A 25,828-nucleotide genomic window follows, 5' to 3' on the forward strand; every position below is an offset into this window, starting at 1 on the left:
CAACCCGGAGGACCTACGGAATGGCTAATTTTCTAAATTGATTCAAAATAGGTCGTGCGACACCTCAAACTTCATGATTTTACAAAGCAATGATGGGAATGATGTTTTTGGGGTTCCTGGCCCACTCGGATTCAATCCGGCCACATCGGTCACGATCCGGAAACCAACGGAATGGCCATATTCAAAATTGATTCATAATAGGTCGTGCGACACCTCAAACTTCATGTTTTTCCAAGCAATGATGGAAATGATATTTTTAGGGTTCCTGACCCACTCGGATTCAATCCGGCCACATCGGTCACAATCCGGGGACCAACGGAATGGCCATTTTCTAAATTGATTCAAAATAGGTCGTGCAACACTTCAAACTTCATGATTTCACAAAGCAATGATGGGAATGATATTTTTAGGGTTCCTGGCCAACTCGGATTCAATCTGGCCACATCGGTCGCAATCCGGGGACCTACGGGATGGCCATTTTCTAAATTAATTCAAAATAGGTCATGTGACACCTCAAACTTCATGATTTTACAAAGCAATGATGGGAATGGTACAAGGGCTTAGCCAGAGTGGGCAGGTTGGGGCAAAACAACTCGAAAAGTTTCAGGCGCAAGAATTCTCCTTGAAATCCTTCTAGAAGCTCCCCTGGGAACTTCTAAATTCCTCCGGAAAGTAATCCACAAATTCCTCTGAAAATCGTTCGAAAATCTTTCTCATGTAATTGTAATTTCTCCTTATCTAGAAACCCCTAACTAAATTAGTTTTTTAGGAAATTCATGAGGAAATTCCTTGAAGATTTATTTTCTTCTCCAATTTTTCCTTCTAGACATTTCTTTGGCTATTCTTCCAGAAAAATTTCCTGCATTTATATACATTCGGGAGTTCCTTCAATAATACAAACGAAATTTCCTTCCAAAATTTCGCTAGAAGTTTCTTCAGAAATTTATGACGGAAATCCTCCGATTTCGCTCCACAATTTCACTTGTAAATCTATAAGAAATTCCTTCGGAAATTCTTCTAGGTACTTCGCCGGGCATTCCTCCAGGATTATTATTATTTATTCAGACTAAGGCCGAAGTGGCCTGTGCGGTATATAAGAGTCTTCTCCATTCGGCTCGGTCCATGGCTACACGTCGCCACCCACGCAGTCTACGGAGGGTCCGGAAGTCATCTTCTACCTGATCGAACCACCTTGCCCGCTGCGCACCTCGCCTTCTTGTGCCCGTCGGATCGTTGTCGAGAATCATTTTCACCGGGTTATTGTCCGACATTCTGGCTACGTGCCCGGCCCACCGCAGTCGTCCGATTTTCGCGGTGTGAACGATGGATGGTTCTCCCAACAGCTGATGCAACTCGTGGTTCATTCCACGTACCGTTCGCCATATGCACCCCACCGTAGATGGTACGCAGCACTTTCCTTTCGAAAACTCCGAGTGCGCGTTGGTCCTCCACGAGCATCGTCCAGGTCTCGTGTCCGTAGAGGACTACCGGTCTAATGAGCGTTTTGTAGATTGTCAGTTTGGTACGGCGGCGAACTCTATTGGATCGGAGCGTCTTGCGGAGTCCAAAGTATGTACGATTTCCAGCCACTATGCGTCTCCGAATTTCTCTGCTGGTATCATTTTCGGCAGTCACCGTGAGCCCAAGTACACAAATTCTTCTACCACCTCGATTTCGTCACCACCGATGCCAACTCGCAGTGGGTGGCTCACATTATCTTCTCTTGAACCTCTTCCTATCATGTACTTCGTCTTCGACGTGTTGATGACTAGTCCGATCCGCTTGGCTTCCCTCTTCAGTCTGATGTAGGCTTCATAAATCTTCTCAAAGTTACGTGAAATAATATCTATGTCGTCGGAGAAGCCAAATAGCTGGACGGACTTATTGAAAATTGTACCACTCCTCCAGGAACTCTTGCTTTAATTCCTCCAGGATAACTTTCAAGAGTTTTTCCGGTAATACCTCCATAAATTTAATAGTGAAATCCTCTAGGATTTCATTCTGGAATTCTTTCCGCTATTACTTCAGAATATCCTTCAAGAATTCATCTAAAAATTTCTTTAGAAATTTATCCAGGAATTCGTCCATATATTTCCTCGGAAATTCTCCCAGGTATTTTCCCGGGAATTGCTTCCGGTACTTCTCCAGGAATTCCTTCAGGAATTTCTCCCGAAATTTTTCCGCGGAATTGTCCTGGAATGCTTTCCGGACTTCACTAGAAATTCACTCCAGAATTTCATTCGGGTATTAATTTGAGAGTTCCTCCAAGATATCTTTCAAGAGTTTTTCCAAGATTTTCTTCAGAACGATCTCCGGGAATTCATCCGGTAATTTCTTCAGCATTTCATCTGGGAATTTCTGCAATATTTTCTCCTGGTATTTTTCCGGGAATTCCTTCAGATATTTATCCAGAAATTCCATCATGAACTTCTCCAAGAATTAGTTCAGGACTTCCTTGTGAGAATTCTTCCGGAAGTGCTTGTGGAGTTTTTCCAAGAGTTCCTCCGGGAATCCCTCCAAGATCTTCACAGGGAAATCCAGAAGGATATATGGCAAGAATTTCACGGGAAATGGGATTTCGGAAGTTCCTCTAGAAATTCAACTCCGGGTATTCCAACGACTGTTCCTCTGAAAATTTACCCGAGAGTTCCAGCAGTAGCTCCTCCGGGAATTCAATCAGGCTTTTTTTAGAATTTATCAACCAAATCCTCCAGAAGTTCCTCGGAGAATTCCTCTGGGAGATCTTTTGAGAACTCTTCCAAGAGTTCCTCCTGGAATTCTTACGGAAGTTCATTTGGGAGTTCATCCAAGAGTTTTTACGAGAGTTACTCTAGAAATTCTTCCTGTAGTTCTTTAGGAAATTCCTCCAGAAGTTCCACCGGAAGTTCCTCCGAAAAATCCTCTGATAATTTCTCTGGAAATTCCTCCAGGAGCTCCTCCGGAAATTACTCCAGGAGTTCCTTCTTAGAGGAACACTCGGGGGAACTGCCGTAGAAACTTCCGGAGGAATGCTCATAGAAACTGCCGGTGGATCTCCCGGAGGAATTCTCGTAGTAACTGCCGAAAGAGCTCCGTAAGAGCTCCCGGAGGAATTTCAGGAGGAACTCCTAGCAGAATTCCTAGAGGGACTCCCAGAGAAACTATTGGAAGAACTTTGGGAGGAATTTCCAGCTAAATTTCTGAAGAAGGACTAAATGATTTCCAGGAAGAGCTACTGGTGGAACCAAAGTGTAAAATAATCGAATTTTTTTAGTGAAGACCATTTTTCTTCATTTGTCAGTTCACTTCCGACACATTCATAGTCGGCTTTGGACAGTCAATATTCAGTTGAATATTAGTCATTGAATATTTATGCACATTTTACAAATTGATAAATTATCTGAAATCTGAACACGTTTCAAATAAGTAAAGTGATTTATCACACAGGACTGAATCCGATTTTCATCCGCGAGGCACTTTCAGTGGTAAACATCAACATAAACAATGCTAATTATGTTTTTTTCTGCACATAGTAAACACATTCAGTGACAGTCGAATGAATGAGTTCGTGGAGTAGTCGTCTGACTATGTCATTCTATGTTTTGAATATTCATGCGATGTTTGTCAAAATTCGGACCGAAGTTCCTTTATGAATATGAATATTTTAAGCTCTGGGTGGAACTCCCGGAGGAATTCTTGAAATAACTTCCGGAGGAATTTCTGAAAAAACTCCCCGGAGGAACTGCCAGTGAAACTACCAGAAGAATGATCGAAAAAAATCTCGGATAATTCATCTTATACACAAATCTCATCTAGCTGAAACCTTTCTAGGGGTATGTAGCTTAGCTGGATCATCATCATCATCGGAGGACCTCCCGGAGATTACCTTCAGGAGCTCCCAGAGAAATTCTCGGTGGAGCTTCTGGAGGATTTTCTATGTAAATTCCTGGAGAAGCCTAAATGAATTCCAGAAAGAAAGCTTGAATGAATTCCCGGAGGAAATTATGGAGAAATTCCCGAAAGAGGAATACGGGGGTTCTACGGGGATAGAACTACGGGAATAATTCTCGGAGAAAATCCTGCAGGAACTCTTTGAGGAACTGCCGGTGGAATTCCCGAAGGAACTCCAGGAGGAATTTTCAGAAAAAAAAAACTCCTGAAGGATGTCCCAGTAGAAATCTTAAAGTTTCCACCGGAATTCTTTCAGGATTTCTTTGGGAATTAATCTAGGAATTCCTCGAAAAATTCCATTGTTGATTTCATTTACGGTATAATGTCTGTATAAATTTTCGGTGGAATTCCTGGGTCCCTGGATTATGACCGATGGGGTCGGATTGAATCCGAGTGGGCCAGGAACCCTAAAAATATCATTCCCATCATTGCTTTGTGAAATCATGAAGTTTGAAGTTTCGCACGACCTATTTTGAATCAATTTAGAAAATGGCCATTCCGTTGGTCCTCCGGATTGTGGCCGGAATGGATTCGAGTGGGCCAGGAACCATAAAAATATCATTCCCATCATTGCTTTTAAAAATCATGAAGTTTGAGGTGTCGCACGACCTATTTTGAATCAATTTAGAAAATGGCCATTCCGTTGGTCCCCGGATTGGGACCGATGTGGCCAGATTGAGTTCGAGTGGGCCAGGAACCCCAAAAATATCATCTGCATCATTGCTTTGTGAAATCATGAAGTTTGAGGTGTCGCACGACCTGTTTTGACTTAAAATTGTAAATGGCCACTTATTCCGGCGACAACTGACCCCAACGGAATCTGGAATAATTCTGGAACCGTACTGTGGATAGCCTCGAAACTAGTATAAATCAAAAATTGGGATCCATCCGGATGGAATGCAACTTGTTGCGAAAGAATCGGTCAAGAAATGCGATTTTTACAGCAGTTTAGATTTTTGAAAGCCCTTAAAAACAGACGTTGGGGACGGAAAGGTTAATGATGCGCCCTTCGCGGACTGTTTTTCGGACACTTAACAGATACTCGCGATTTACTAAAAACGCAAACACTAACTGGACATTTATTCTTAATATTACGGAAACGAGGTGCACTCCGCGACGATTTATTTGAACTGGGCAGCTGTTATGGATTTTACGGGTATTGATGCGGCGGTGATATTTGAAGTTGAGGTTGACGATTTTTTATGTTCATATTGACTGGGAGGTTTCTATCTTCAAACAAATAATCGTAACTTTTCTTGGAAGATGGATTTTCTCTAGAAGGAGATATTACAGGTGGAGGAGGTGACTGATGCAGATTGCGTGCTTGTTTGGTTGTAGGTTGAGTATGCGGAGGAATAACTGGATTCTCCACTAGCAGGAGACGGCGGAGGAGGCGTTTTCGCTGTCGTTGGAGGTGGTGGAGGAGGGGGGGCATAATCAGATACCTTGTTTGACGTCGATTCTTTTGTGTTCGACGGAGTATCATCATCCCACATGTCATCATTTGAAAGCAACGAATTGCTAGTGGCTGAAGTTGGTTCATAACTATTGAACTTTTTTCCACCTCCAAAGGATGGTTTGAATTCTTTTTAAGGAGGAAGTGCGGAGGGTCGCTCTACTCCATAAGAAGCTTTAAATTCCTTTTGAGAAGGAATCGGAGAGCGTCGCTCTCCTCCATAAGATGATTTGAAATCATTTTGGTATGGAACCGGAGAGGGTCGATCACTTCCATAGGATGATTTGAATTCATTATGAGACGGTCGATCATAATGAGATACGCGTTTCGGTTTACCATAGGAAAATTCTTCTATAGGAGAAGGAGGTCATTTTGTAGGGGGTCTTTCTTCGTACTCGTTTGCGTATCTTTTGCGGGATCTCCTATCTTTGTATTCATCTTCCTCTTCAGTTCTACTTCTTGATTTTCTATGCCATCGTCGATCGTCATCATAATCTCTTGAATGTGATCTTCCCGAACGATATGAGTGTCGCTCATGGGACCTCGATCTATCTCTTGATCGATGGTGAGATTTTCCTTTAGATCTCCCTAGTGACTTCTCACGGGATTTTTCTCTTGGTGTTCGCGAACGATCGCTAGATGCATCTCTCGATTTGGTACTAGTTTTCCTTTTTTTAGGCCTGTGCTTTTCGCGGTCCCAATCATCTTTCGAATCTCTTGATCGGTGAGAATAATCACTGGAAACAATTTCTATTGAAGGTGACCGTCGTGATGCACTAAGATCAGCTTTCTCGTTCACCGGTTTAGCTTCAGCCACAGTACTCGGTCCAGCCGATTCTGTATCATCCCACATATCATTATCGGCCAGGGTTGCCAAACTTGATGATCCAGCATTGTTACTGGTTGCACCCGTGCCCTTCTTAGAGAAAAATGATTTGAGCGATTCATTCCATCGCGCCCTGAGTTGTTAAACTTTCCGCCACCTCGCCGGCGGTCACCATTGCTTGTACTACCACGGTGACCACCGGAACGACGTTCCTCGGTTTCACGTAGTTCATCGAAAATTTCGTCTCCGTATTTACGCTTCAGGTCAGCTTCGATGGTCTTGAACTACCCTCCCACGGAATTACGGGGTTTTGGAGTATAGTGTTTCAGATCTGGATGTAACATGCCGGACGAAGTTGTAGCTTTTATGGCGGTTACCTGGATCGGAGGCCTCCGTGGCCTCCGTGGTTGCCGGTTGGCAATCATGACTAAAAGTGTGTTGCTGATGCTTTATTGTGCTTCCAGAATCCTCCGGAATGATAGACTGGAGCGACGGAGAATGACCCTAGGCCAATGCAATGGATTGTCTTCGAATTGCGGTCGTGTTCAGTAATCCATACGGACGATTAGATGACGGTTTTTGGACGATAGATGGTGTTTCCATGGAATTATACGACAGTTTGATGTTCTGGATGGTGCATTGTTGCTGTTTACTCGTTGCTGGGCATGTTTAGTAGTATTTCAGGAATAAATTGATACTGGAAGAGATGAGAAGGTGCTTTTTTATCTTTTTAATCAAAATGTGAAACGACTTTCCTGGAACGAAGGCCCTCCATGGCCTCCGAGATGATGAATGCCGGTTGGCATTGGATCCTTCTCACCATGACGACTGTTGAGTGTGCTGTATGACATGAGACTACGCTGACTGTGCTCGATGGCGGTCACTCGACATGCAGTGAGGATGAAATACTTCTTTACCAACAGAGAAGTTTTTGACTGGAGACTGTTCCGGCGTAAACGGAACCAGGGGCGAATCATGACTTTGGAACAAATAAGCGATTACTTTTTGGAAAAAATCAAAATACGAATAACTTAACTGGTGTGCGGAGGCCGAGTGAGTCGACCTCCGCCGGAAGGGGACATCTAGGTCTCCCCATTTTGTGGCAAAATGTTGTCACGAATCGGCAGCACACAGATCTTTGATATTGCCCTGCGGTAGCTGCCGTCCTTAGTCTTAACGGTTACGACTCGTACATGCCCGTCTCCACCATTGTGAACTTCAATCACACGCCCTAGTTTCCATTTCAGGGGAGGCTGTTCTTCATCCTTTAGGACTACCATAGTCCCTTCGAAAATGTTGTTCCGTCTAACAGTCCATCTTGTCCGATTCTGAAGGTCCGACAGGTACAACTTGGACCATTTCTTCCACAGTTGCTGAATATAACGCTGGGTTTTTTGGTAGGCTCTGAGACGATTCTCGGGAATACCATCGAGATCTGGCTCCGGAATAGCCGTGAGGGGACGCTGAATTAGAAAGTGACCAGGAGTTAATGCTTTAAAGTCGTCCGGGTCATTGCTATGAGTTGTCAGCGGCCTCGAATTCAAAACAGCTTCCGCTTGTGCCAGAATCGTGTTCATTTCGTCATAGAGTAATGTGCGCAAGCTAATCGTCCGTTTGAAGAGTAGCTTTAACGATTTGACTACTGATTCCCAGAGTCCGCCGAAGTTTGGCGAATGCGGTGGAATGAAACGAAAGACGATTTGTTCTTCTGTGGCTAGTCTGCTTACGTTTGACTGGAATTGCTGATCATTGAACAGTCGATGCAACTCCTCGAGTCGGCGCCTCGCGCCTACGAAATTTCTGCCATTGTCGCACATTATTATCTCTGGTTTTCCACGACGCGAAGCAAATCGTTGCAATGTCGCGATGAAACCTTGAGCAGAGAGGTCTGCTGCTAGCTCCAAATGTACGGCCTTGGTCACTAAACATACGTAGACTGCTACGAAGACTTTTGTGGGGTGATTTCGCCGATTATGGTAGGCAACACTGAACGGAACGCAATAATCAACTCCTACTCTCTGAAACGGTGGTCACGGAGTGACTCTTTCTGGTGGGAGATCTGCCATGAGCTGATCTTGGATCCTCGGCCTTGCTTTAAAACAGGGGACGCAATCGTGAATCACTTTTCGCACAAGATTACGAACGCTGGTCGGCCAAAAACATTCTCGAATGGCCGAAATGACCTACTTGGCCACAGTGTAACATTTTTGGGTGATAGTAATTGACGACGATATAAGCGAATGGGTGATGGTGATCCAGGATATAAGGATGCTTACGTCGAGTGGCAATCGAAGCATTGTGCAGCTTACCACCGACTCATAAAATATCCTCTTCGAGTTGTGGGTTCAAGGATTCTTGTATTTCACGACCGTTCGAAAGATCTGCTATTTCCTGAGGAAAGCTTTCACGTTGGGAGAGACGTACCAAAACAACCATGGCTTCATCAAGTTCAGTCTTCGAAAGAGTTCCTTGACGTTGATTATCACGGTTGACTTGCAGCACATTATGTCGGAATCTGAGCATTCAGGAAGTGAGGTAAACGAGGATCGGAGACTGAATAAATCGCTTGGAGAGCTTGCCGGCAAAGCAACGGATATGCTCTTAACCTCGAGTTCGGTAGGGTCGAAATGGTCCTCACTGATTTCAATTGATGAAGGCCAATTACACTGCTCCGACCTGAGCCAATGTGGACCGCTAAACCACAGTGATTCGTACTAGAGCTGTGCTGGTGTCATTCCTCAGGAGATAATATCCGCTGGGTTATCCTATACCTTGGACGTGATTCCAAACGCCAACTTTCGTTATGTGCTGAATCTCCGAAACTCTATTTGCCACAAACTGTTTCCACGTGGATGGCGGCGAGGAAAGCCAACACTTGACGATAGTGGAATCCGTCCAAAAGAAACATCTGACCTGGATATTTATACTGTTGGAAATCTTTTCGAACAAATGAGCCAGCAAAAGAGCAGACGAAAGCTCCAACCGTGGAGTGGAAAGCCGCTTGTTTCTTTTGATTAGATTGTCTAGTGGAGCGACTCGAGATTTTGCTGTCAACAAACTCACACAGGACCAATTTTGATATGTTGTTGTTTTGGGTTCTTGATGGTCGATTGAGCTGAAACTTTGGCATTTAATACAAATGTGCTCAAATTTACGTAAACTTCACGTATACGAAAAATAACAGATCGTTTGAACCGCTAATTTAAAAATAGAAATTTGGTCAAATTATTCATAGTAACAGCAGTTTTTGCAAAACTACGACGGCCCTTCCAAACTTTACAAAGAATCGCAGTACCGTGCACGCACCATACTTTGCGCAGTTAAGGAAATACAAAATTGAATCAACTCGTACAACTTACAGAAAGTAGCTATCTGCCTGAAATAGTTTCCATGCTGTAGTATTATTATTATATTATTGTTTGAGAACTAAATTTGGTACACAAATTTAAAATAAATAGTAAATTAAACTTCAAAGCAGACCCTATATTATATGCCTAACTTTGCGCACATAACTTGGAAAATTTCTAACACGAAGCAAGCGTCTATCATACAATTTTTCATCCAAATTTTATTTTTTCAGCTAATACTACTATTACAATTTATGTTCATTCCATTTGTAGGCATATTTGAGCATATTTGAGAATATAAGGATGCCCGACATTATTTTCTTATGATTCAACATACTTAGTATGTTTTCACGTCTGTTGGTGTATGTACAGCATCATTTATGTACATTGGCCACAGCTAACAAAAGTACTTTTTTGCGTAAACCCTATTCCGACGAAGTATATCATAAATGTTGAAAATATCGAAGAAATACGAGTTGTGCGCAAAATTAGGTACACTGTATTGAAAAATTGTTCCTAACATTGCGCATCATATATTTTAAAGAAAAATGTAAATAACTAACCAAATTCTCATGAGATGGCTTCTACAATATTATAATTATTGGGTCCATGTGTAATCAGTTGTCAGCGAATGTAAAAATTTACAAAAAATACAGTTTTTCGGGTAAACCGTCACTTGTCATTTGTGCTAAGAACACGCCATTTTGGTCATTTTCACTGTTTTCAGTACAAGTTTCGACTATTAAAATGAAAAATATGTCATTTAACAGCGAAAAAATGCATACACTGTTATGATAACATGTATATTGTGCTGACAAGTAATAATTATATTTCGAAATTCAATTTAAACGCATTATATTACAAAAATAACCGCAAAATGCGCAAAGTTAGGAGCTGCGCAAAGTTGGGTGTGTGCACGGTACAAATAAATACTAAAGTTTAATGATCATATCATAAATAAGTTTTAAATTGGCGAATTTAACAAAAATATATAATAGTTGTAATTATGAGCATGAGCATGAGCATGAGCATGATTGACCGCCCACGGTTGCTACTCCGTTATTGCCAGGTTAGCTGTAATTACACAGAGAACCAACAGATGAAGTTTGGGACTAACATCATCTTCAATGTGTAAGAACTTGTGACCCAAAAAATAAGCAATACCAGCGCCGGCCGTGTCCGAATGCAGGTCAATTAGGGAATAGGTAGGAAATTGTTGACGTGATACTCGCTTTGATAGAAGCCGACGAGTCATCTGCACTTCCACGAGAGATCACTAGGATGTTGGATATATGGGGTAGGGAGTGTGGCAGGGTTCGTTTTGGTAAACGGTATGCCGTGTATAGCGTGTAGTTTGATCGATATTTTTTTTTATTAAAGGCCGCACAAAGCAGAACAAAATTCCGGTGATCGGCTGATCGTTCTGCTTACCGCACAAAACAGAATAAAACTATGATGACCGGCCGATCGTTCTGCTTACTGAAGAAAACATGTCTAGACGCGATTTAAACTTTTACTATCTAATTTATTTACATACACGCACGAAGCAGAACAAAATTTCGGTTACCGGCCGATCGCTCTGCTTACCGCACAAAGCAGAACAAAATTTCGATGACCGGCCGATCGTTCTGATTACTGAAGAAACACGTCTGGACGCGATCTCAGATCTTTCTACGTACAATACAAAATACGAACAAATCTGCACTGAACTGATTGTTTCACTTTCCTATTTACTCGCCCACACAGCAGGATCAGATAACCGCGCGACCGTACTGCGTCCAAAACAAAATATGAACACACTTGCACTCTTCACGATTTATCAACTTATATTTATTGTTTATGACGCTCTTCAACAATATCTAAGAACTATTTCGATATTTGAATCATAAGTGTTGTAAATTTGCATAAAAAGATTAGCACGTAGTAGAAAACGACCAGAGTTGATAGGAAAGAATAGAAACGTAGATTTGTTTATGAAGCAGAAATGATTAAAAATGATAACCATATGAATATGTTCTATGATAATTCAATAAATGAGCGACATTCATAACTACAGTTTAAATAGATCACAAGAGCCAATGAGTGTGTGTGTGTTTCCATTCCATCTCCCACCGTCCGGCAGTGCCTCTATGGAAGAAACGTGTCTTCATCTATTTGTTGATATTTTTTCATATCCATAGATGAAAACATTTTCAGAACTGAAGACAGAAGGTGATAGCTCCACTGTGCAACCAATAACCCTACAACAAGAAGCTACAGACCACATCCTGAGGTAATCCTCAGTACAGCAAGCCCCGCATAAATACTCTCAGTTATCAAATGGATATATGCAAAGTATTTACACTTCCGGGATCATAAATTTATATCAGTGATACATATCAATGATATATATCTTTGATCCTAGCACGTATTTAGATAGTTTGAACTATAAGTAATTCCGCTCTTTCAAATTTTTGTTTTTCAGTATTGAAGTTTAATGTTTCTTGATCAGCAAATCCATCGTAATAGTTTGTCCTTGAAACACTTGTAATGCAGTGCACTTCCCTGACTTCTGCCACAGGTCCCATTCCCTAGAATGCATGGGTAAACATTCTCAAGATTCTTGAATTTCCACGAATCTCCAATATATCCTAATCGTACACTTTTCCGATTTTTGTGGACATATTTTAAGCGATATATGAACATGGAATTGAAAATTTGGCACTATTATGTTTGGCTATATAATAGTTGTAATTATCTGCCCGGGGGCGTTTTGGGGCCTCTTCCCCTATATCTGCTATTTCTCAACTGGCTGATATATCAGCTTCCACACTGATATTCTTCCCTCCCCCTTCATACGGGAGTTTGGCAGAAGGAAGGTTAAATATTTGTGTTAAAATCGCCTATTTAAAACTTATTAATGATATGACCATTAAACTCCAGTATTTAATTGTACTGCCATGCTTTGTAAAATTTGAAAGGGCTGCCGTTATTTTAACGAGGAATGAATAATTTGACCACGTTTCTATTTTTTAATTAGCAGTTCAAACGATTTGTTATTTTCCTTATACGTGAAAAAAAAAATTGAACACATTTGTAATTCAATGTTAAAATTTCCGCTCACTCGGCCATCAAGAACCCAAAACAGCAACGTGTAAAAATTGGCCCTTTTCTATGTAAATCAGCCTTATTAATGGATTAATCGAAAAATAGTAGATCCGTATTCGAAAAAACATTTTAATATCGTATCTATTGAACTGGTCGACGAATTCTCGTGGGTCCCTTAAATGGTTGGGCTATTAACGAATCGCATCAAGCGTCAATTAAAAACCACTCAATGTTTACCTAATTTTTCGTTTGGCACCGACTCCAAATCTTATCAAATGTTCAAGTAACGGAGAATGTCCCATAACAAATGTATGCATAATTGGAAATGATCAAAATGTCACAGATCAGTCAGAAAGGCGTGCGGTTGTGGAGAACCCCGACCAAATAGGAGTTGAGCTAGGATAAACTACCATGCGTCTTCATCGTTTCAATGCACGTGCGGCGATTTTGATTGGAAATAAATAACGATCCTAACACCTTTTATCACAAGCTTTATGAATATCGTATTAAGAACCTTTGCTGCTTTTTATAGAAATTTAACAGAGCCTACTATCAAACCCCACCACATCCTAGGCAGGCGCCACAACTCGCAGATGGCCTGAGGAAGGATCAAGCCCTTGGACATAGGCCCTGCTGCCCACTAAGCCCAACATGTTTCAATTGTGCATGTAGTGCATGTAAAGAAATATTATTTATTTTCTCTATATAATTAAAATTATCTCTAACTTTGTAGTCAATATGTTTTTTTTTCCTTGTTAGATATTTCAATCACTACGACCATTTGTTAGATCTATTTTGATATATGCCCCATTTTATATAGCTTTGTCAAGTTGACGCATTATTGCTATTTAGAGCAATCGCATAGCCTAGACTGGCAGCCTTGTCCCAATTCGGTATTAAGGTTTTGATGAATCGTACTACTGTATTGTGATTTGAGCCGTTTGTTTGAGAAACTGCATATGTAACATTTTTGGCCAAAATGAGATTTTTATATATTCTGAATCCTCGTCCAAAAATACGTATCCTGGCAAAAAATACGAAAATAAAAATGTTGTTCAGGACTGTATGATTTTTTTTTGTTTGTTTGAGAAACTACATATGTGCACGCACTTTGAAGGGCAATTAAGGAGCACTGCTTACAGTTTTCGCATTGGAAGTGTCCCGCAGTGTTGAGTTTTACCAAAAACTATTGATCTGTATCGAAGAAATCGAATGAATTGGTGCCAATGAATCGACTGCATTGAGCGTGCTTACAGCGGCACACTAGGAGTTAACTTTCTGAAATCAGTATGGCGAAAGGCATCTAAGGTTCGATTTCTCAAAATTAAGCACTTTAATCGAAAAAATATTTGGTAGGCGTAGTAGCAGACACCATCCCTCATAACCGGTACCAAATAGTTTTTCATGAAAAGTTCCTAATTTTGAGAAAACCAGTGTTAGATGTCTTTCGCCATACAAATTTCTGGTGGTTAACTCTTGCTGGCTATTTTGTGCATATACTATAGCGCCTGGAAGTGGCTGCGGCGGGTAGAAAATCAGCCACTGCCAATAATTCATTTGTTCAAAGACAGTTTTTTGTTGTTTTTTGAAATTTTGTAAAATGAACTTATGCAGTTTCTCAAACAAATGATTCATTTGTTCTCCAAACATCAGAGAGTTCTATCAGCCTCCGGTTGAAAAACTGAAATCTCTTGCTAAAAATTGCTGGACAATGGCATAAAAGATGTTCTGAGTACTCTACATGTATGGCACAGAAATGACATACACATACACAGAAATGTTTTCCTAACAGCTTCATGTGATATCGACTCGGCAATGACCTGTTACAAGACCTACACATGTGTTAAGATCTGTTTTTAAAAGATCTAGGATTTTGCGAGTACTGAACACGTTTGGCTTAATCAAACGTTTAGACTGCCTCGCAATTAAAGTGTTCTTCCAAATGTCCTCTATTTTTAATGTTCCCAAGACTTGAGTTCCATTCTAGGAGCTTACGCATATAGGGTAAGACGGTATAATGCGCCCCATCTGGCCAAAACGCCCCACTTTGATTTCTAGAAAACTATAACTAAGGGTCAAAATCAGTTGGTACCTATAAATATTTGTAAAACCATCATCCTATGTGAATATGGGAGTATTTTTGTATTATGTAATAAAAATAATAGATACAAAAAGTTACAGCTTTGATGTAACTTTCAATGTTTGTTTGCTCAACATTCTGGAGCGACGCTAGCATCCGCAAAACTTGCACTGAAACACTCAGTTGGGCAACCAAATATGTTTTCTCAGTGGTTGATATGATATAAAATTGCTTCCATCTTCAAAAATGTAACGTTTTTCTAAAATATGTTTCACTGGTCAAAACGCCCCAGTTTAGGCAGAACGATATGCCCTTACCAACTGGACACAAGCACTAAAATACTAGTGAAGGGCTATGAAACGCAATTTATGTAGTTTTTCTTATAATAACCGACCGAAAACTTTGACTCGAATTATATGAATATCTATTTAATCAATTTTACAGCTCGCTGGAAGTGCTGGACGAGAGTTCCATTTTAAACATACGGCCCTGCCACATGCCCGGACCCGTCGAAGTATTGCACATATGAGGGTGCTAAAAAAGGAAGATTTGGTGAGTTATGGGACTCGATCACCAAGAACTATACTATCATACTGCTTTTGATTTCTGTAGATTACTGCAGCTGTTCAACAGGTTGGTTTCAAGCGCGTTAAGCGTGGATTACGTGCTGCAATTCCTTCGCCATTCGTATCCGATATATCCGATTTGAATGGAGATAAAGTCCCAACTGATCCCTATTTCCCCCTACAATGGTATTTACGAAATACTGGGCAAAACGGTGGAAAACCTCGGCTAGATTTAAACGTGCAGGCGGCTTGGGATCAAGGAATCACTGGCAAAAATATAACGACGGCTATTATGGACGATGGTATGTATTATTAGGTCATGTATTGAAAGCGTACCGTCAATGGTAATACTAACAATAATGCTAAACTATAATTTTCAAATTTATTATAATTAACGAACGACAAAACTCTAAGACCAAAGATTTTTTTTATATAATCAACTCATTTTTGACTTACACTTATACTATGCCCCTCTGCTTCTAATACCCCACTTCTTAATCCAGACAGCGCGATCGAATCAATTGTGTCTAGTCGTATGTTCGTTGTTTGCAAATATATATCTATTTTATTCTGAAAGCAGTGATCAGTACTAGCCCCATTGTTAGTTATTAATTAAGTAAACTATTTCTTTTTATAGGTGTTGATTATATGCATCCAGATTTGAAATTCAATTACGTAAGTTGAATAATATGTCAAATTCATAGATTTTCGTTTAAATAGGCTTTCTAATTTTAGAATGCGGCAGCAAGCTACGACTTCAGCAGCAATGATCCGTATCCATACCCCAGATACACGGATGATTGGTTCAACAGGTAATATTGAAATATTTGCGCAAGCCTACATATAAACGCATATCACATATCATAAAATATTAACAAATATTTCCTTGCAGTCATGGGACACGATGTGCTGGAGAAGTTGCCGCAGCTCGAGATAATGGAATTTGTGGAGTTGGTGTTGCGTACGATTCAAAAATTGCTGGGATCCGTATGTTGGATCAACCCTATATGACCGATCTCATCGAGGCAAACTCAATGGGACATGAGCCACACAAGATTCACATTTACAGTGCCTCGTGGGGACCAACGGACGATGGCAAGACTGTTGATGGTCCGAGAAATGCAACTATGCGTGCCATTGTTCAAGGTGTAAATGAGGGTCGCAATGGACTGGGGAATATATATGTCTGGGCTTCTGGCGATGGTGGCGAAGAAGATGACTGTAACTGTGATGGATATGCGGCTTCTATGTGGACTATTTCGATTAACAGTGCCATCAATGATGGCCAAAATGCACATTATGACGAGAGTTGCAGCTCTACGCTGGCTAGTACATTTAGCAATGGTGCCAAAGATCCCAATACAGGCGTGGTATGTATATAAATATTGGAGAAAATTTAATTTTTTGTATAATCGTTTAACAAACCATGTCGTAATACGCAAAAGTTGCAAACAACATTATACCATACGATAACACGATGTGATGTATCAAACATTTCTGCCCCTATTGAACGTTGCGCTCTTTCTCGGAGCCTCACTTTCGTAGTCATGAGCCGCAACACAACCCTTTGTGACAACCTCCTCCCCTCAAAATGTAAAGTGAATTGCGTTTGACGCCAAACCGAATTAAAGTGACATTGTTAAGTGTAACGCGGCACTGTAACTCTAACAGTACGCATGTTTCACATAGGTTACAGCAACTCAAAGAGACAAGATTGGTGCTGTATTTCTTTGTTTTGAGATGAGATAAATATATGTTCAGTGAGATGGAAAACGGAACATTTCCCCTATTTATTTTCTCAGACTAAGGCCGCAGTGACCTGTGCAGTGCATAAAAGTCTTCTCCATTCAGCTCAGTCCATGTCGTTCACGTCGCCAACCATGCCGTCTTCGGAGGGTCCTCAAATCGTCTTTCACCTGATCGACCCAGCTTGCCTTTTTGTGTCCGTCGAATCGCTGTCGAGAACCATTTTCACCGGATTATTGCCCGACATTTAGGCTACGTGCCCGGCCTATCACAGTCGAAAGATTTTTGCGGTGTGAACGATGGATGGTTCTCCTAATAGCTGGTGCAACTCGTAGTTCACTCGTCTCCTCCAAGGGCCGTCCGCCATCTGCACCCCACCATAGATGGTATGCAGCACTTTCCTTTTTAAAACTTCAAGTGCGCGTTGGTCCTCCACGAGCATCATCCAGGTCTCGTGTCCATAGAGAACTACCGGTCTAATGAGCGTTTTGTAGATAGTCAGTCCAAAGTACGTACGATTCCCTGCTACGATGCGTTTCCGAATTTCTCCACTGGTATCGATATCTGCGGTCACAAGTGAGCCCAAGTATACCACCTCGATTTTGTCACCACTAGGGATGAAACGATACCACTAAGGTATCGAATAAAAGTATCGATACCACTAAATATCGAATTAAAAGTATCGATACCTACTCGTATCATATGAGTACTCATGAATTTTAACTAAAATTATTTTGTCACTAACAAGTACTTATCCATAATTTAGCTGTAATGAAAAACATCTGAAATAATAAAAAATAACATTTGTGTGTTGTTTCCGTATTGAGTGGAGTGCTTTTAAAAACGCGAGTAGATTCCGGGAGGCTTCTCTTAAAGCACTTTCACATTACTTTTTGAATCTATAGTTAACTGATGCTAGGACTATTAAAAAACAGCCTCAAATCTTAGTGCAAAGCCAAGATTACCCAAGATATTTGAGTAATTTATTATTAATTTATTTATATTCTAATTGACTTGGATTGAAAATCGGCCACATTTCCGTTTCTCAATTTTAAATTGATCATACGCAATCAATAAGTTCGCTTTTGTAAGTTTCTCTAATTGTTTATAGCAATTAGCAGAAACAAGTGTTGAGCAGAAAAAAATACTTGAAAGTATTTATCCGATTTAAATGCTTTTAAATTTTAGTACTAGATTATTCTATTTATCTTTATTAGATTTAATGGATTTTTAATTGAGTACTCAAATGATTCAACTACTTCAATTCGATACTTACTTGGTATCGGGCATCAAAGTATCGATTCCAAAAGTACTTGGTATTGGATCAAAAGTATCGAGTATTTACTTGTATGTATTTACTTGTATCGATTCATCCCTAGTCACCACTGATACAAACTCGTGGTGGATGGCTAGTATTGTCCTTTCTTGAGCCTCTTCCTATCATGTACTCCGTCTTCGACGTAGTGATGACTAATCCAATCCGCTTTGCCACCCTTTTTGGTCTGATGTAGGTTTCTTCCATCTTCTCAATGTTAATGAATACACCCGCTTCTGTTTTTTCACGGATTTTGTTTACACGGCCGTGTAAAAAAATCCCATACAAAATTTTTGCAAAGTTGCTCCATTTTGGATGATTCGTCGAGAAATCATAAATTTTGTTTTACACGGATTTTCAAATTTTGAACTGAAAACTTTTTTTACACGGAACGCATCCCCCGTGTAAAAAAAGAATCGGGTGTAGATGATGTGTGGGCACGTTGTATTCGCGGCAATTCCGCAATACCTGACGCACGGTGAACACCTGGTCTGTCGTAGAGTGTTCGCCCGTATATCCCTCCTGGCCTCACGAATTCGTGTTTGTTGGTTGGTGTTAGTCGGCGGCGGCATACATTGTGGGAGAGTACCTTGCCCGGGTAGAGCATCCTAACAGCAAATTTTGTTATAATAGTAAAATTTGTTATTATTATGTTATTGTATGAAAGAACAGAACAACAAATAAAGAACACATTTTGCAATAATAACAAAAGTTGTTATTCATTCATCATTTGCATTTTCAACATATCAATAATAATAACTGTTTTTGATATTTTCCTTTCTATGAATATTTTGCTATTGGTTTGCTCTTATAATAGCAAAATGAGTTATTTTTTAGCTATTCGCTCGAACAATTTTTGCTATTATTTTAGTTATTTTAGCAACTATATCAAACAAACTAACATCAGATTTTGCTATTCTGTTATTCATATATTAATGGTAAAACTTGTTATTCTTTTGCTATTTTCTTCTACCCGGGTGTAAGCGGTGTTCAGCATAGTGTGTTCGCGGTAGTTGCTACAATCCAGCTTATCGCCCTTTTGGTAGATGGGACACATGACAGCTTCCATCAACTCTTGTGGCTAATTCAGGCAACATTTGATAAAAATTTGTAATTAGGTCAAAAACTGGACTATTTTTCAAATTGCTGTTTTTCACAATTATTTTTTATCAAACGAACTGTTTAGGCTTCTAGTTTTCAGATGCGTAAATAGAAATGGAATTGAGTTTTGTAATAATTCCGGACTCGGTGGAATATGTTTTTTTAAATTAATCTTGCGACCCATCAAACTACATGATATCTCGACGGAGCCTATTCGGTTATTGAATGTTGTTGGGCATGGCAATTTCAGAACCTGGTTTACATAAGAAATTCTGAATGCCGTCGTGGTTAAAGTTTCGAAGGGTGAAATCAGGATCTATATTTGCGAATGTATTTGATTAAATACGAAGATCGGATCCGTGGGTCTCTAGTGAAGGACATACTGAAAATCAAATCGACCATCCCATTTTATTGGATAGGTCCGATTACGCATTGCTCGGATACAGTGGAGAAGAGACTCGGATTAGCTGTGAAGAATGAGATCGTTCGTTGAACTTCAAACTTTGGCAGCGGTGCACAGTGGCGGGCCCTCATACAAATCCCGGATAAAACCTGAGATTGCGTTCAAAACTTTACCACAGAGTAATTTTGAAATGTTGAATTGAATTCATGAGGTTAAAATGGTTATCTGACATACTTTATGTTATCCAAGGGCTTCCGCAAGCCCAGGCCCTAGGATTTAGAACAAAGACAGCGTCCTCATTTTAACATTGCACCAGTAAATTTCCCGCTTTGGCGCAGCTATGCGCAATTCACCACACTAACTACCGGAAAGTAGACAAAAAAATTGATTTTAATACATAATACCAGATCTTTTCGAATCTTTCCCAAAAAAGTTTAGCCAAATTTCATTTTCCCATACATATTTGTTCGAGAGACACTTTTACGGAATGAACTTCAACAAGACAGCGAACATTTAATTTGCAAGCTACAATTAAAAAAAATGGAACTGGCTCATTCAATATATATGTTAAATTAAAAAAATATGGGCTTCACGAAAATCACGAAAAAAAATTGAGGTTTTGTCCGACTTTCCGCCACAGGTGGCAGCGTACAAGAGCAGTGTCCAGCCTTGAAGCTGTCGGCTCTAGAGAGGAAAGTTAAACGCTGCTGCAAAAGAGGCAACCTAGTGTGAGTGGACATCCTGGCCGAGAAAGGGAGAAAGCTGCAACTACTGGCTTCTCCTCTATAATAACTCACGACGCCTAAGTGGAGCAAGGATGAATCCGAGGATGCAAGTGAAAGAAGCGACAGGTCAGTGGCTCGCTGACCTAACTGATGAGCTGAGACGAACACTTCGAACCATTTCTTCACGTTTTGACGCCCAATCATCAACATCTCGTTCAACGTATGTTGGAGTCATTATACGTTGCGTTGGTCCATCCAATCCTGGAACAGCTTCGTTAGTATCAAGTCCGCATCAAGCAACAATCCGGTCCGTACTCTCTTGTTGATTGTTCGTTGCGTATGTTTTTTTTAAAGGGTGGCTTGCAGGGCCTGACACCAAACCCCCTACATTTCCGGAGGACCATTCCTCCTTAATCCAGGTGGACCATGGTGCACAGTTTCACTTAGAGTCCCTCTTTGGCACTCGGACGATGATCAGCCGATCCTGACATGGAGAACAGCCGCTCAGTAAGATTTGCACCTCCGGAGAGGTGTTCGCTTCCGATCCGGCAGGTACGAGACGGCGTGGAGGTGCAAAACGACTTGGCGAGCGTGGGGCTTATCCGAGGATGGAGAGATGCGGCCTCGAACCGTGTATTGTGGCGTCAAATTGTTGATTCAGTGTTATCTGTTTAGATGTAGACTAAATAAATGAAATGAAATAAAGCAACAATGATCGAAAGATTTGAATCGGTGCAACAAAAGTTTGCCCTACGTTTTCTACAAGAGGCGGATGTCCCCAATATTTTGGCGCTAATGGACATCAATGTGCATACACCATGACTACGACCTGAATGAACCAATTCGATCAATGATGATCGTATTTAACAAGAAGTATTCGAATATTTCTTGCTCGGCCTCTTGTTGTAAGATTTGTTTGTTATCGAATATTCGACTATTTGTTTGACGAAAACTTTAGCCAACTGATTTATAACAATTTGTTTGTATGATCAATGTATGTATGACCAATGTTTCAGGTTATTGATTTGAAAGTGTTTGCCAATTGTTTAGCCAATAATGGTTGACCAACTGTTTAATCAATTATTCATAATAATATTACAATAATTTGTGTGACGATCCAAGGGTGCGTCGCATTACCCACCTCAATTCAGAAGCCTCATCATTACAGGAGATTGAAGCAGCCACTTTTTCCGGTTGAATGGAAGCATGCTACTGTGGAAATGCACTGTTCTCGAAGTTCTGTGGAAAGTTATATTGCTCTGATACGACTCTCTGACGGTATTTGGCAGATATGATTTACCTCTGGCGATCATGTGTTACGCTCTGTATTGTCATGGAGTAGGTCAACGAAGTTCCGCTTTGTCTAACCCTACCCAGGTAGTTGCTAGATTGAGGCAGAGTGAGCCGAACACTTTGCTATTGCGGATCTCACCGTCATCATAACTAGACCAAATAGTTGGAGGTCAAAACGAACAATCCCTCCCATTTTACAGTAATTGGATATGCAGTGGAAAAGGTCGAAAACTTTCAATATCTTGGCAGCCAGTTGGACCTGGGTCATTGTCAAAGCTAATGAGAGCAGCCACTCAGGATGGAGATCTTTTTGTTGGCCCTACCTAATTCCTAGAGATGCTCGGGAACCATGAGTGAGTGAGAGTTTGATGCTATCTCATTAGCCCCTCACCTTGCAACGTGTTAAGATTCATGATTTCGCAAAAAATGCACAACGGTGTCTTTTTTGGCTAGTGTTTCAGTTACATTGCGTATATATGGTCCCGTCGAGGAAATGGTCACTTATTGTTGGTATCTGAAACCCAACTTACGAATTGTTGAAAACGCCCAACAGACCCAAATTTTGAGATACTTGGATGTTTTTGGTCACGTGCTGCTGCATTCCTGGAACATTTAGCAGGAAAATGGCTTCGCGAGCGTGATTTTAATATAAAGCAAAATCTTTCTTTAGACATTTTTTTTAATTCCCTTAGTAGATGATTTTACTATAAAATATTAATATCAAGATTTGTATCCCACAGGCAACTACCGATCTATACGGGAAGTGCACAACTACGCATTCCGGAACGAGTGCTGCGGCACCGGAGGCTGCTGGAGTTTTTGCTCTTGCGCTGGAGGCAAAGTAAGAATCTTCCTATACTCAATTTGTGTGACACAATAAATGTATTTGTTTTTAGCCCCTCACTGACATGGCGTGATATCCAGCACCTTACGGTATTAACGTCGAAACGAAATTCTCTATTCGATGCAAAAAATCGTTTTCACTGGACTATGAACGGAGTTGGGCTGGAATTCAATCATCTGTTCGGTTTCGGCGTTCTCGATGCAGGTGCGATAGTGTCACTGGCGAAGAGGTGGCGCACCGTGCCACCTCGCTATCACTGTGAAGCAGGTGCTATCATGGATCCGCAGTGAGTACAATGTTCGCAATTATCATAATATAATAAAAGTATTCAATAAGCAAATGATTTATTACAGCCCTATATCATCCACTGGTTCCGTTATACTACGTGTTAAGACAGATGCCTGCCGGGGAACTGATACTGAAGTTCGATATTTAGAGCACGTTCAGGCCGTGATCACAGCTAATGCTACTAGGCGAGGTGATTTAGAGTTGTTTGTCACTTCTCCCATGGGAACTAGGTATGTAACAAGTATAAAATGTTGGAGAAGTTTTCACACACTTCTACGTATTTTTACTTTGCTTAAAATTTATTAAACGTCAAGCATTATCATCTATTGACATGTTTTTTTTGCATCTCGAATATACAAATAATGAACTAAATTTTGTCTTAGTTCTATGCATATAGGGAAAGGGACAAAGACATTATCGTTAGTCGTTTTGGTTGCTTGTTATATTTTTTGATTTTTGAGTAATCCCTTCTCTAAAAGCTTGAGTAGCGTCACGCAGGAACTGAGCTATCATTTCCAATGGACATATCTTTAATTTTCTCCTTTTTCTAGGTCTATGATACTTAGCAAAAGGGCAAATGATGACGACCATAGGGATGGATTTACAAAATGGCCTTTCATGACAACTCACACATGGGGGGAATATCCTCAAGGCACATGGCTATTAGAGGTAAGTCGAGTTAACCTAGATATTGGCTAAAACATAGTTGACTAAAACATAAAACATAAACATAAAACATAAACATAAAATATAAACATAAAACATAAACATAAACATAAACATAAACATAAACATAAACATAAAACATAAAACATAAACATAAACATAAACATAAACATAAACATAAACATAAACATAAATATAAACATAAAACATAAACATAAAACATAAACATAAAACATAAAACATAAACATAAAACATAAACATCTATATATATAAAAACCAATCTATGTATGTATGTTCGCTAACTACTTCTGAACCACTTGGCCGATTTCAACCAAATTTGGTACAGACATTCTCTATCCTCAGAGGAAGTTAACAAAGGGGTGGGATGGTCATGTAGAAAAGGGGGAGGGTGGTGGAGAGGGGTTTTGTTCAGAAAACGAACAATTCTGTGTAACTTTCAACTCCCAGGACCGATTTCAACCAAATTTGGTACAGACATTCTCTATCCTCAGAGGAAGTTAACAAAGGGTGGGATGGTCATGTAGAAAAGGGAGGGTGGTGGGAGGGGTTTTGTTCAGAAAACGAACAATTCTGTGTAACTTTCAACTCCCAGGACCGATTTCAACCAAATTTGGTACAGACATTCTCTATCCTCAGAGGAAGTTAACAAAGGGGTGGGATGGTCATGTAGAAAGGGGAGGGGTGGTGGGAGGGTTTTGTTCAGAAAACGAACAATTCTGTGTAACTTTCAACCCCAGGACCGATTTCAACCAAATTTTGTACACATATTCACTACGAGGAGGTAATCATATGGGAGGATTTGGGAAAGGGGAGGGGTCTGGAGGGAGGGGTTTTGTTTAGAAAACGGGCAATTCAAAGTAAATCATGAACCCCTGTACCGATTTCAACCAAATTTGGTACACATATTCTACATCATAAGGAAAAGATAACAAAGGGGATGGGATGGTCATTGGAAAAAAGGGGAGGGTATAGGGGAGGTGTTGTCTTTGGAAAACGAGCAACTCAGTGTAACTCCCAACCCCAGGACCGATTTCAATCAAATTTTGTACACATATTCACTATGAGGAGCCGATCGTACAGGAGGAAATTTGGATAAGGGGTAGGGGTCTGAAGGAGGAGGGTATTGTTCAGAAAACGGGCAATTTAGTGTAACTTCTGAACCCCTGTACCGATTTCAACCAAATTTGGTACACACATTTTCTATCCCTAGGAGAAGATAACAAAGGGGTGAAATGGCCGTTGAGAAAAGAGGAAGGGTAAAGGGAAAGCGGTTGTCTTTAGAAAACGGGCAATTCAGTGTAACTCCTGACCCCCAGGACCAATTCTAAGCAGATTAAATGATTAAATCATTCAACTCTATGATTAAAGATTATGATTAATGAATTATAATTTTGAAAATGATGACTGATAATGATTAATGATTAAATTCATTTTTGACAATAATTAACGATTATGAATAATAGATGAAAAAAACCGTTGGATTATGATTAACGATTACCGATCGTGATTAAATGTTGACACACTATGTGTATGGTTAATGATTAACGATCGATATGATTAATGATTGATGATTATGAATGATCAAATTGCATAGTGATCCATAATCGAGTAACCTTTATTCCAAATTTTAAAAGGTATGATAATTATATGATAATGATTCAAGATTAATAAATAAAAGCAAGGTATGCAATGATCCAATGTTCCAGCATAACTTCTAAAACCTTTGCCCGATTTCAACCAAATTTGGAACAAACATTCTTTTTCTTAAGAAGGCGAAGATGACAGGGATCGATCAACTCAACACTTCATCGAAATCATGGTTTGCCCAGAGAAAAGCAATGATTAAAGTGTTTCCTTCTGGACGGTAAATGTGATCATTTCTTTAAAAATAGACGTTTTTCCGGAATAAGGCATCGGTGTATGTTTTTCCTTCTTTTGAAATAGACGTTTGCCCGGAATAAAGCGATTTTGGGTTTGATCCCATTTTCAAAATCAGTCAATGTTTTCAAATGTAATCTACCTTCTTTTAATCAAATGATGAAATATCAATAAGAAAACACAATTATCCTTTTGACCTATTCCAATTCCGATGGTGAAAAAAACTGCGAATTAAACTGGCAACTCCGAGCAAGG

At 40.2% G+C, this 25,828-nt stretch overlaps 1 protein-coding gene across 1 annotated transcript in view; it reads left to right on the top strand.

Annotated features, from left to right (window-relative positions):
- Positions 1 to 25,828, top strand: part of LOC134205299 (neuroendocrine convertase 2) — a 43,127-nt gene that overhangs the window by 5,686 nt on the left and 11,613 nt on the right. The window contains exons 2-10 of the mRNA XM_062680436.1: positions 15,171 to 15,278; positions 15,339 to 15,594; positions 15,930 to 15,967; positions 16,028 to 16,104; positions 16,185 to 16,662; positions 22,616 to 22,716; positions 22,772 to 23,005; positions 23,073 to 23,237; positions 23,559 to 23,676. Of these exons, the coding sequence (XP_062536420.1) occupies positions 15,171 to 15,278; positions 15,339 to 15,594; positions 15,930 to 15,967; positions 16,028 to 16,104; positions 16,185 to 16,662; positions 22,616 to 22,716; positions 22,772 to 23,005; positions 23,073 to 23,237; positions 23,559 to 23,676 (1,575 nt within the window). The remainder of the gene's footprint in view (positions 1 to 15,170; positions 15,279 to 15,338; positions 15,595 to 15,929; positions 15,968 to 16,027; positions 16,105 to 16,184; positions 16,663 to 22,615; positions 22,717 to 22,771; positions 23,006 to 23,072; positions 23,238 to 23,558; positions 23,677 to 25,828) is intronic.

Source organism: Armigeres subalbatus, chromosome 1 (genome assembly GCF_024139115.2).
Source record: "Armigeres subalbatus isolate Guangzhou_Male chromosome 1, GZ_Asu_2, whole genome shotgun sequence".
Lineage (NCBI taxonomy): Eukaryota > Metazoa > Arthropoda > Insecta > Diptera > Culicidae > Armigeres > Armigeres subalbatus.